This window comes from Sminthopsis crassicaudata, chromosome 3 (genome assembly GCF_048593235.1).
Source record: "Sminthopsis crassicaudata isolate SCR6 chromosome 3, ASM4859323v1, whole genome shotgun sequence".
In the NCBI taxonomy this organism is placed as follows: domain Eukaryota; kingdom Metazoa; phylum Chordata; class Mammalia; order Dasyuromorphia; family Dasyuridae; genus Sminthopsis; species Sminthopsis crassicaudata.
In genome coordinates, this window is record NC_133619.1 from 327,879,179 (window position 1) to 327,891,873 (window position 12,695).

Consider the following 12,695-nt stretch of genomic DNA (forward strand, 5'->3'; position numbering starts at 1 on the left):
ATTCACTGCATCATCTAACTGCCCTTACGTTTTCCTTTAGTCAAGGATATCCAGTAATGTGTATAAAAATGCTTTGTAACTGCAGTGGGTTTTTATTTACTTATTTATTTTACAATGACTGCTGTTGTCATTTATATTTATTTTCCTTATATTTATATGTATGCTTATATAGGTTCTTGTTGTCTCCCCATTAGAATGTAAGCACTTTTTGAGTAGGAATTATCTCTTTATAATATTTATATCTCTTAATAAAAGCTTTTCGGCAGGTAGGTGGCAAAGTGAAAAGGGCTCTAGGCTTGGAGTCAGGATGAACTGAGTTCAAGTTCAGATTCAGACACTTATTGGCTGTGTGACCTTGGACAAGTTTCATAATCCCATTTGCCTCAGTTTCCTCATCTGTAAAATGAGTTGGAGAAGGAAATAGCAAACCATTCCAATTCTTTGCCCAAAAAAACCCCAAAAGAGGTCATAAAGAGTTGGACACAACTGAACAACAAAACATTTTTTGACTTATTGATCACATTATTGATTTCCTTAGTGTAGTAAAGACAGACCTGTGTTCAAATCCTACCTATAACAAATAATAGCATTAGAATCCTAGGCAAAATACTTAGCCATTCATTGTGCAGACTCTAATTATATGATCAATCTATACTGGTAAAGGAAGTTCACTCACTGGGAGCTCACTTATATCAATGAAATGATAGGGCTGGAGAAAACAATATTATATTATTTTAAGTCTCCACTGAAATCCTGCTACAAGGTCTTCTCAGGGCTTGGAGGCAACTTAGGATTTTCCAAGTCCATGCCAGCCAAAGGCAAGCTACAATAAATTTTGGCAAGGTGCAAAAGTTTGAATATGGGTCTGATCATGGATTGTGGAGCTCTCATTTTAGGAGCAGCCCAGGAAGGTCAGAGAGATTCTTTTGTAGGGTTGACCACAGCTATAGTAATTCTTTAAAATGATGTTCTAAATTTTAGAGAAGCGGTGATCTATATTGGTGAAAAAAAATCTCTACATCCACAAAAATCACAGATCCTGGAAATAAGGAAGTATGTTATTATATGCACAGATAGAGTATATGGTGTGATTTTGAGGGAAACTGTGAAACTCTCCCTCTTTCCAAAAATCCCTTCCCTAACAGTCTGCCATTGGGAACAAAATTCCAAAATTAGAAATTCCTTCATTTGAATAGAGATGTTGTCATCCCCAGGAGTTAAAACAAGAACTATGCCTTACATTTATAAGAGTACTTTACATCACACTTTATCCTCATAAAGCACCCCTGTGAAGTATATTATTTCCATTTTTCAGATGAGGAAAAGGAGGCTTCGAGAAGTAAAGGTACTTGCCCACAGTCACACTGCTAGGAAATAAAACTGGGATTCAAACTGAAGTCTTTTGAAAAATATATAAATATTTTTTTTTCATTCAACAAAAATCAACCTCTTTCCATCCCACCTCACTCCATATTGAGAATAAAAGAAAAATAAAATCTCCATATTACAATTAAATAAAACCAATTCCCACATTGGTCAGGTCAAAAAAAGAGTTTCATTTTATATTCTGAAGCTCAGGTTTTTAATCCCAAATCTCATAATTTTTCTGCTAAGCATTTTGTCTCTCTGATGATTGATAATCGTTCAAAGTCTTGAACCTCCCAAGAGATTAGTATTTCTAAATGAACTTTTTTCAATTAACAAAGTTGTTTCCCTTTTCTTTCTCTTCTACTTCTCATTGAGAAAGAATAAAGAAGAAATAAACCCTTATAACAAATACATATAACCAAACAAAACAAATTCTCCTATTAGTCATGTCCAAAAATATGTCTCATTATAAATATTCAATGTGTCACCCCTCTGTCAGCCAGTGAATAGAATTCTTCATTATTGGTGTTTTGGAATCATGTTTTGTAATTGCATTGCTAAGAATTCTTAAGTCTTTCAAAGTTGTTTTCTTTACAATGTTGTTTCTTTACAATATTGGTTACAGTATTGATATGAATTGTTCTCCTGGTTTTATTTTTCACTCATAGGAATCCAAGCCTTCATCCAAGTTAAGGGAAAATTCTTTTTGTCTGGAAAAAGACCTTCTCTCTGTCCCTATAATAATTGCACTTATGCATCCCTACTGAGAGCATGATGATAACAGTAGCTTTCAATTTTACTCTTGCCCAGGGTTACCAATACCTGCTGCTCAGGGGTTAGGTTATCATGGGCAGCTTAAGCACCTTCTAAAGCATAGTGCCAAGATCCCCAACAATGTAGTCTTGTGCAAACCATTTCTCATCCTCTAAGCCTGGGGTGGGGCTACAGATCTAGTTGCCATGCAATCTTTTATAAATACAAACCTGAAGTATAAGTGTGTATGGAGAAGGAGGCAGAAAAAAATGAGGAGGGGACATATGAGAAGTCTTCAAAATACTCCAGCAGGTCCTAAACTCAGGCTCAGTTTGTTTTCTAATAATTGGCTCTCTTTCTTTTTTTCTTTTCTTTTAAACATGGAACTATTTAATTCACTAAAATGAAAACAAAACCTCTAATTAATATAGGAATTATTAAGAGAATGAAGAAGCCTGGCATGAGTAGAAGGGCACACTGGACTTGGGTTCAGGAGACCTGGATCTTAGTTCCAACTCAGAAAACTTTACTATGTGACTTAGGACAGTTTTTTCATTCTATTTGGGCCTAAGTTTCCTTATTTATAAAATGAAGAGATTAAACTAGATGGTCTTTATGTTTTCTTCCATCTTTACAATCTATTTCAATTAGATTGAAATTATTCAATCTTCATTTAATCAATGATTATTCACTAAACATGGATGAAACACATATCATTGTGCAAGGCTCATGGTTCTCTTCCTACTTGTGCAATTTCTCCTTCTTGGCCATTCTTGCTAGATCATCACCCACATCTTGCCTCCCAAGCATGGGCCATCCTTAAATTCAATCTTTTATCATCACTTGTTTAGATTATTATAGCAGAATCCAGGTTAGTCCTCCCTAGCTTGGGTGGCCAAGCTGAGATGGATAGCCGAAAGAGGTAAGGATTTTGGTAGAGAACATGTGGGTCTTCTGACCAGGTGTTCACTCGGGAACCAACAGGTCAGGGCATCAGTCAGGGCATTATGTGAGTAGGTATAATAAAGGCTTTTAAGATTACACGTGGCTGTTCCTGAGCACGCTACCGGTTATTAAACTGTAGATTCAAGAGATTGTGGCCAGAGACCTTTGAAGGCCTCAGAGGAGGCGAGCCGGGTAGACTTGACACTGCAAAGGTCAGTGGTCAAAGGTACTCTCTTGGGCCTAGGGCAGACTAGTAATTGTAACTGCCAGGAGGGCATGTTACAATTTTTGATAAACACTTATTATCCAGATTTATACAAATAAGACTAATTTTTCATTTAACAGAGCACTGTTAAGATTTGAAAAATACTGGGGCCTTAAAATCCCCTTCTAATTATAATGAGCATGTGGTTCTTTACTATCTGGGTAAGCCACTTACATTCTCTTAGCATAAGTTTTCTCATCTTTAAAATGGGAATATAAATGCACACTACATCAAGAGATTGTTGGGAGGAAAATACTTTACATACCTTTGAAGCACTGTTATAAATGGAAGTTACTATTATTTTTAAAATGTTTGTAAAATACTTTATTCCTATTATCTTATTAATTTCCCTATTTTGCTTTTATTTTATTAAAAGCATATTTTGTACTTTCATATCAGATAAGATGAGCAGTCCCCTGTAAACAAAGCTTTCACATATAACTGTCACTTGGTACCAAATACAGTTTGACTCTCTCTTCATACATGCAACAAATTTGACACATTTTCTTCAAAGCTATTAGATTTGTCTGCATTTCTTCTATTCCCTTTTGTGTATTGTGAAAATGCCTCAAGATCCTATTTTCTTACTTTTCTTTCCCTCCCCATACCTTTACTTCTTTATCTCCCCCTCCTTCATTCTACCTCCCCCCAAAAAAAAGAAAGAAAAGAAAAAGAAAACCTTGGTATAAAATATTTAGCAATTAAGTATTGAAGTCAGATTTGAACTCAAGATGAGTTTTCCTGACTCAGAGCCCAGTGCTCTATCTACTGTGCTACTTAGCTGTTGTTGTTTTCCCCTTTTATAGTTGAGTAAAATGAGGCAGATATCAGGTGACTTGGCCAGGGTCACACAGTTGGTATGTGTTTGAGACCATCTTTGAACTCAGTTCTTCCTGACTCTAGGACCTGTGAATGCTTTGTCTTCTCTCTTCTCTTCCAAGCTACCTCAGAGAGGTTAAGTGTAATAAAGTGAAAAAAATCAGAATCTGAATCTAGTTCCTCTGATATGGAAATAACAGTATACATAGCTTTGAGGAGGATTAATTTTTTGTTCTTAAAATACCATATAACAATGTTGATCTTAACTGTTCTAAGTATTTGAAAAATCAACCAATGATTTTTTAATCTTTCCCCCCTATATTCAGTGATGTAAGTTAATATTATTTAAGCTCTATGTAACAAGATGCTTTGGAACAGTTGATAGGACTTTGGACAAATTATTTTTCTTTGCAAAATGGATGTAAGAATTAATAAAGTTAGAACTACAAGCCATGACCCTCAGGTGAGAGGTGAAAACCCTCAACTATGTTTGGTGCTTAAAAAGAATAATCCTGGTCAGGGACACATATGCTGCTGATCCCATATTGTAAAACAGGTGTATCAAATATTAAATGGCAACAATAACCCAGTGGATTTGGAATAAGAGATGCCAGGTTCCATTTCTCAGCCACTTTATTACCTATGTTATCTTGGATAAATTATACTATCTCTCCCTTGGGTGCTCAGTTGCCCTATTTGTAAAGTATGAGGTTGGGCTAGACTTCCTCAGAGGTCTCTTGCTACTTTGAGTCAATGATTCTATGAACTTTGACTGAATAGATGTGATAATGCTTTGTAATGAGAAATGCTTAAATATTAATTATTGTTGTTTTTTTATTGTTAACTAACATTTAGAAAGAATAGAGGCATTTTGATATAATAAATTGAGTGCTAGATTTAGGATCAGAAAGATATGGATTCAGATCTTGCTCCAGATATTTGCTAATAGAATATTTAACTTCTCTGAGCTTCAAGTAACTCTCTTGGATAGCTCTACTAAGTTGGTGACTGGTTTTCATTTTTGTGGAATTCATCTACTAGGTGTTCCCCAAACTGATGAAATCACATACACTTTGCATATTCATTTATTTGCATATGGAAATAATGGCAACATAAAAAACACTTTATTCTTTGGCCTTTAAAATGGCCTTTAAAGTGTTATGTTTTGAGAATATGCATAAATATATCTATCTAAATATATATATATACAACACTCCCATATTTTTATATATCTATACACACATATATGTCTATATACATACATATATAGACATACATATACACTCACTGATAAACTAAAAAATCTAAGTCTTAGCAATTCCCTCAGGAAAAGTAAGAGGCATTAACTATAGTGAATGTCATACTAAAAAAAATTAGATTTCACTTTTGTTGGATAGAATAGCTCCACAGAGTGAGCTATTTAACTTGAAATGCACGGAACACTGCCTAAAGTGATTCATAGTATCTGACAGCTGTTCTGTATTCCACAGAGTTATAGTTACCAACCTTATATCCCAAAATGAGAACAATCCAGAGATCAGAGTAAAGGGAAGCACAAAAGTATGTCTTGGTCACGGAACAGGTGATGTCTCTCTCTGTCATCTAAGAGAGACACAAAGAGTTAGTGCTTCTAATCCTAGGACAATGCTTGACACATGGCCTGCATTTAATACAAGCCCATTCATTCTTTTTTTTTTCCATTTATTCACCCTCATACCCCTTAACTTCTAATGTCTTGTAGGCCTATTTCTTGAAGAGCAGAAAGAAATATAGCAGCAAGGTTCAGAGGGCTGTCACAGTAATTGATACAAGGAAAACAGTTGGTACCCATTTTGTTTATCATTCAGTCTTTCTCTTCTTTCCTTCCTTTCCACTTTGTTCCCTTACGTTTTTAGGCTTTCTTTTGGCTATTGTTACTTCTTATGGGATGCTGACAAAAGAATAGCTTTTACTAAACCCAGTTTAGCTCAGGGAAGAGGTTTCCCAGGAAATCTGGCTCCTTACCCTCACTGTAAAGCGGAGAATCTGAAGACACTGGATAGGATCAGATAATACCCATGTAATAAGCAGGATAACATCAACTATCACCAGCACTGCTACCAGTCCAAGCAACTGTAGGTCTTTAATAATCTGCAACATATGAAGTCCAAGGTCCTTATAGGTTATACATGTACCATGAGCTGGATCAGCATGAGCTCTTTGAATAAACTTCTCCTTGGGAGAACTTTCCCATCTGCCAATTAATAGTGAAAGTAAATGCAAAATATTCACAATAGTTTTTTGGTATCATTATCATCATCAAATATATTCTCTCTCTCTGTTGCCCCTCTCTTTCCTGTGTAGACACACACACACACACACACACACACACACACATACATACACACACATAATCAAGAGTTACCTAGCTTCTCTGCCTCATTTCCACATCTGTCATGGGAAGAGGGTTGGATTTGATGGTCTCTGAGGTTCTTTCCAGCTCTAAATCTACAATCCTGTGCCTTTTTTTAAGTAAAAAAATTTGTATTGAGATTGGGACCATGCTCTCAAACCAACTAGGATAAGGATGAGACATCTAATCAGGGATCATTACAATACTACAGGGAACATACTCAGGCATAAAAAGCTGCAGAGGACCAGTCTCCTAAACGGGGATGTGTCTAAAGTACAACTATGACAATCCTCATACTTGTGCAAGCAACAAACAGGAACTTACATTTAGAATTAGAAGGGACCTCATTTCACAGTTGAGGAAACATATTCATTAAGGTAACATGACTTATGCAAAGTCAAAGAAGGAGTGTTTGGACGAGTCCAAATTTGAACCTATCTAATTTTAACATTCTTTCCGTTGCACCACACTTCCTCACTCTCCACAGCAGTCCTAGAGTTTAGGTGGCAAATTTATCAGGGATTATTGTTAGTGAGTCATGGAACCCACTACTAACAGCCCTTTGGAACAAAGCCATCCAGCCCCATAGCTGCACAATGACCAGCATGTTGCCTCTGGTAAGTCTTGTTAATTTTGGTAACAGGCCAGATGCCAAGATTAATATGAAGAAGGCTTCTCCATTTTCTTCTCATTAATGTAAAAGAAATTTGCTCCGCCCCACTCTCTTGTCTGGGACCCGCTGGGTAAAAACCTTGTATAATCTCCAGCTCTTCCCCAGGATGGGGCCAAACATTAGGGAACTTCCAACACATAGTAGGGACAGTCTGACCTGTAAGTAGAAGGGAGAAGATGAGGAAAGTAGTGAGTCAGAAGAGCTTTCTTATTATAAATTTTATAACATTCTCCAAAGGTATCCAAAGTCAAATACACAAAGTAAAGAATAAAGTTTTAATAAAACTTTAAAATTTTAATGAAATAATTTAGTGAAATAAAAATTTCAGCTTAATGAAATAATTAGCTTAATTGTGGCTGCATTTTTGGGTTGATTTTTAAAACTATATATTTAAATATATACATATATAAAATTACATCAAGAATCTAATTCTGTTTTTTTCACCAAGCATCATTTATAATTTTCTTTTTTCTTTTTCTTTTTATCCAAACACTTGAATGTACCCAGTCATGAACAACTAAATATTACTTGTTAGAAGCCCATTCTAATTTTGGATAGTCTTAACCAACTGAAGAAATGCTGTATTGAATAGTGAACAAAAAGCTAGCACTGGAGCTGGTATACCTAAACTTCACATCTTGCCTCTGGCACAGGTTAGCTATGTGAACATAGGTACTTAACCTCTCCGTATTCCTAGGCAATGATATAATATTGTATAGTAATAGAGGAGTTACTCAATCATTTTCAGCAAAGAGAGTTTCTAAACCTGGAATTCTATATAATTGAGGAAAATAAAGAGCTACAATTGGAGAGAAGAATACAGTGGACAGGAAGCACTGGGAAGACCTGAGTTTAAATCCAGACTCAGACACTTACTAGGTATGTGCTGGACAAATCATTTAACTGTTGTTTATTACAAAATGGGGATGATAATAGCATATACTTCCCAGGATTGTTGAGAGAAACTAGAAATGATTATTAAAATATTTATTTCCTTTTTTCTTCTTTTCCTTCTCCTTTTCCCTCCTTCCCTCCTTTCTTTCTTTTCTTTCTCCCTCTTGTTATTCCTTCTTTCCCTCCTTTCTCTCTCCTTTCACTGTCTTTTTCCCTTCCTTCTTTTTTTTCTTCCTTTCTTCTTTTCCTTTTATCCTTTCTTCTTTTTTCTCTCTTCTTACTTCTAGGTGACAGTACATTAAATAATTGAAGAACATTATCATATCCCTGTTATGTCGTCTTCACTAGACTAAATATATTAATTTCCTCAACTATGAAAATGCCTGGAGTCAGGGGATTTCATTAATATTAATTAATAATATGATTACTTCAATATTTGAAGGATATGTGATCTCAGTGGTATGGGCAGTCCATCTATCAATGAACGCAACCCCTACACTGCTTATGATTTCATGAATTATTATCTGGAAAAAAATTGTTAATCTGGTTGTCAATATACCCCAAGTGTGGGAGTTGACCTCTACAATAAGTTAAGTTAGTCTGAGAGGAGATGCCCTCTAAGTCACTGATGCCTATACTTGAAATCTTTATAACTTGAGAGCAATTGCCAGAATTTGGGGACTGTTGGCAGAGCCTTTAAGAGTCTAGAGTCACCTCCACCTCCAAATGAGTACTAGGCAAAGTTTTAATTAGGAATTCCAATACCTGGGACAATTTCATTTGGTGGATCATACTGTGACAGAGTGAGGTGAAGCAGAGGGTTGGTACAGTAAGCAGAGTGCTATTCTTAGAGTCAGGAAGGTCTGAGTTTGAATTCTGTCTCGAAAACTATTAGCTGTGTGACTCTGGGCAATTCATCTAATTTTTCTCGACCTCAGTTTCCCCTTTTAAAATTGGGGGAATTGGACTCAATGGCCACCTCTGAGGTCCCTTCCAGTTTCCCTGATGAAAGGAATAAAGTATGAGTATTCCTGAGTTGTTCAGGTAGACTGAAGAAAGAGGTTGTGGGAATTGAGAAGACCTAGGAATGAAGAGACAATGATATTTAAAGGGAATGGAAGGCTGAGGTAGTGAAACAGACTATAAGCCAGCTGCATTCTGAACTTAATGGGGAGGAAGAAAAATGAACTAGGAGCACATAGATGACAGCAGTAAAGATCTGGATAAGAGAGATAGGAACTTTAAAGGAGGTGAGGTGGTTGTTGTGTGATGGTGGAGGGTGTGGAGGTGGAGGAGGATGGTGAATAGAGGGTCTAAAAGTCAAACTGGGGAATAAGGATGACACATGGACTTTTTACATGGGGGTGATGGTTGAAAGTATAACAGAAAGAAAGAGAAGCCAGTCTTGGAAAGGGTAACAAGAAATACTGGTGTCTTCTGGGAAGAGCTAGCATTTACTGGCACTAGAAGATTGAAGGAATAGGAGCAGTTGGGTGGCACAGTGGACAGAGCACTGGTCCTAGAGTCAAGAGGACCTAAGTTCAAATGTGGCCTCAGATACCTGACACTTACTAATTGTGTGACTTAACCCTGATTGCCTCCTCTACCCCAACCAAAAAAAAAAAAAAAAAAAAAAAAAAAAAAAAAAAAATATATATATATATATATATATATATATATATATATATATATATATATATATATATATATATATATATATATATATATATATATATATATATGAGGAATATAGGAGGAAAAGATCTAGAAGGAAGGAGAGCTTGGCCATAATGTAGGGAGTATCCAGAGGGAACATAAAAAAAAGGGCAAAAGAGGATGGGTAATGGGAAAATCTAGGGTTGAATTTACTCTTGCGTCAGAGTGGAGAGGGTGGTTAAATGAACTGCATCTACACTGTTTCCAGGTATCCCACAAGGCACAGACTGCCAGGACAGAAGGTAGATTAAGTTCTGATCCAAAGAGAGGGGCAATGATAGCACTGGAGCAATTGTAGCACAGGAATGGGATCTGAGGCTGAAGGAAGGAACAGGCTAGTTGGATTTGCTGCACTCTGAAGTAATAGGAATAAGAGCATTTAGGAAGTATACCCTCTTTGATGTTGGCCACGTATACTAGGTCTGACTTTGGGAGTAGAATATTAGTAGAAGAAATAATAACAACAGCAATGATGATGATGATGATGATGATAACAATAACAACTAGCAATTAGAGAGAATTTTAAGGATTACAAAATACTTGATAATTTTTATTCTATTTTATCCTTATAACCACTTTGGAAGATAGGTACCATTATTATGCCCATTTTTTTGGTTTTTAACCACCCTCTCCACTCTGACGCAAGAGTAAATTCAATCCTAGATTTTCCCATTACCCATAGCTCTTCTGATCATCACATAATCTTGTTGCTATGTTCAATATTCTCTTGGTTCTGCTCACTTTAATCAGTATCAGTTCATGTAACCCTTTTCAGGCTTTTCTGAAACAAGCCTGCTCATCATTTCTTATGGAACAATAATATTCCTTTACATTAATAAATCATAACTGATGGATCTACTCAGTTTCCAATTTCTTGCCACTATAAAAGTGCTGATACAAACATTTTTACACATGTGGTCCTTTTTCCTCTTTTTTGATCTCTTTGGGATTCAGATCCAGTAATGAGACTGTTGGATCAAAGGGTACACACACATTTTTAGCATATTATGCTAAATTATGACAAATTATGCCCATTTTCAAAGATAGGGAATTTGAGTCAGAGGAGAAAAGACTTTCCCAGAATACACATACAGTTAGTGAGTGTCTGCAGCTGGATTTGAATTCAGATGCAGTCCAGCACTCTATCTACTGTACTACCTAGCAGTTTCTAAGTAAAATAAGGTAATAACAAATAAAATATTTAATACTAAATTTAGTGTGCAGAAATTGCTGATACAGTAGCCAGAACATTTAATCTGGTTTTAAAGAATTGAAGTTTGAATCTTAGCTCTGTTACTTAGAGTTCCCATGATTTGATCTTGAGCAAGTATCTTAAACTTTCTCTTTGAATTTGTTTCCTATAAAAAGAAAAGATTGTACTAGGTGACCTCAGCTGTCCCTTTCAGACCTAAAGATGTGATACTGAGAAAATATTTACATTCCAATTAATTATAAATGCACATATATAAACTTTGAGATAATAACTAAACAGTTCTTTCTACCCCCACCCTCCATTGACCCTTTTCATCACTTTTTACCTCATTGTTGGTTCCCCCCCCCCCCCTCCCATTACAAACAGTTATAGGAAATGTATATGTTGTTCTAGTTTGGCTTTCTTTGTTCAATATCATTTTGAAAAAAATCTTCTCATGCTTGATTAATATACTTCATATTTGCCATTTTTGTAGCCTAATGATATTTTATGACATGAAGGTACTAAAATTTGTTCAGTTATTCCCTAATTATTAATTAATTCCCAGTGTGGGAGCTATTGAAAATAAAAACAGCAATGATGTGAATAGAGTCTTTTCTTTTTAAAAATACCCTTAGTATTTAGTCCCATTAATGAGATCATTAAGTCAAAAGGTTTGATGCAGTCTATAACTCTTACTCCATTGTCTGGTTGCTTTAGGAAAAGATTACATTAATTTACAGTGATGTTATGCTTGTTTCCCTGCAGGCCCAGCAACTCTGAATTTGTCATTTTAAATTCTCTTTGCCAATTAGATAGAAGGAGGCATTCAAGGCAGCTTTTATATTTTTTGATTACTAGGGATTTTGAATAATTGTTCAAGTGATAATTAGCAATTTGGAATATTCTCTAAAAATTGTTAAATTACATCCTTGGGTAATTAATCCACTGGAAAATGATTACAAGACTTTAAAATTTATAAAATGTCCTTATAATTTGTGGTATATATGTATATATGTATATTTATATGCATACATTTGTTGTTGTTTTATCAATTTCCAGTTTTTTGACTCTTCATGACCCCATTTGGGGTTTTCTTGACAAAGATAGTGAAGTGGTTTGTCATTTCCTTCTCCTGTAAGTGTATACATACAAACACACACACAACACACACATATATACATCAGTATTATTTACTCTAATTTCTCTCCAATCAGATTCTTTTATCTTTTGATCTGTTGTGGGCCAGGACAGTAGTGCATGCTGGGTGACTTAAATTGACCTTTGTAAAAGATAATGGAGAAAGCAATAGTGCCCTGGCCTATTGAGTAGTAGCTTTGATAATAGTGACAGAGCCTCTTAGTTTCAGCATAATGGGACTATGGCACTGGGAGCCCGGAGACAGTGAAAATGCCCAATGATATTGAGCCTACTCCAATAGTAGCTGTAGCCAGACAGTGTAAAGGATAATTTAATGCTAGTTGGCAAGACAGTAGTCATAACCCAAACAGCTGCAGGTAGATTTCAGTCAATCATAGGGGCATCTAGCATGTGGGAGAGAAAGTAGCCACAGGTTAAATAGGCAGACCCCAACCAGCTAGATGTGTTGGAAACAGCACAATTTTATTTTGATGGATGGGTTGGCCAGCAGCAATGAGAAACCTATGCTGGTCCTTTG

At 35.8% G+C, this 12,695-nt stretch overlaps 1 protein-coding gene across 2 annotated transcripts in view; it reads right to left on the reverse strand.

Annotated features, from left to right (window-relative positions):
• Positions 1-12,695, reverse strand: part of GPR156 (G protein-coupled receptor 156) — a 109,564-nt gene that overhangs the window by 21,186 nt on the left and 75,683 nt on the right. For both annotated transcript variants that reach the window (XM_074301334.1, XM_074301333.1), the window contains 3 exons: positions 7,261-7,371; positions 6,155-6,280; positions 5,657-5,752 (listed from right to left, as the gene is read on the reverse strand). In XM_074301334.1, the coding sequence (XP_074157435.1) occupies positions 5,657-5,752; positions 6,155-6,280; positions 7,261-7,371 (333 nt within the window). The remainder of the gene's footprint in view (positions 1-5,656; positions 5,753-6,154; positions 6,281-7,260; positions 7,372-12,695) is intronic.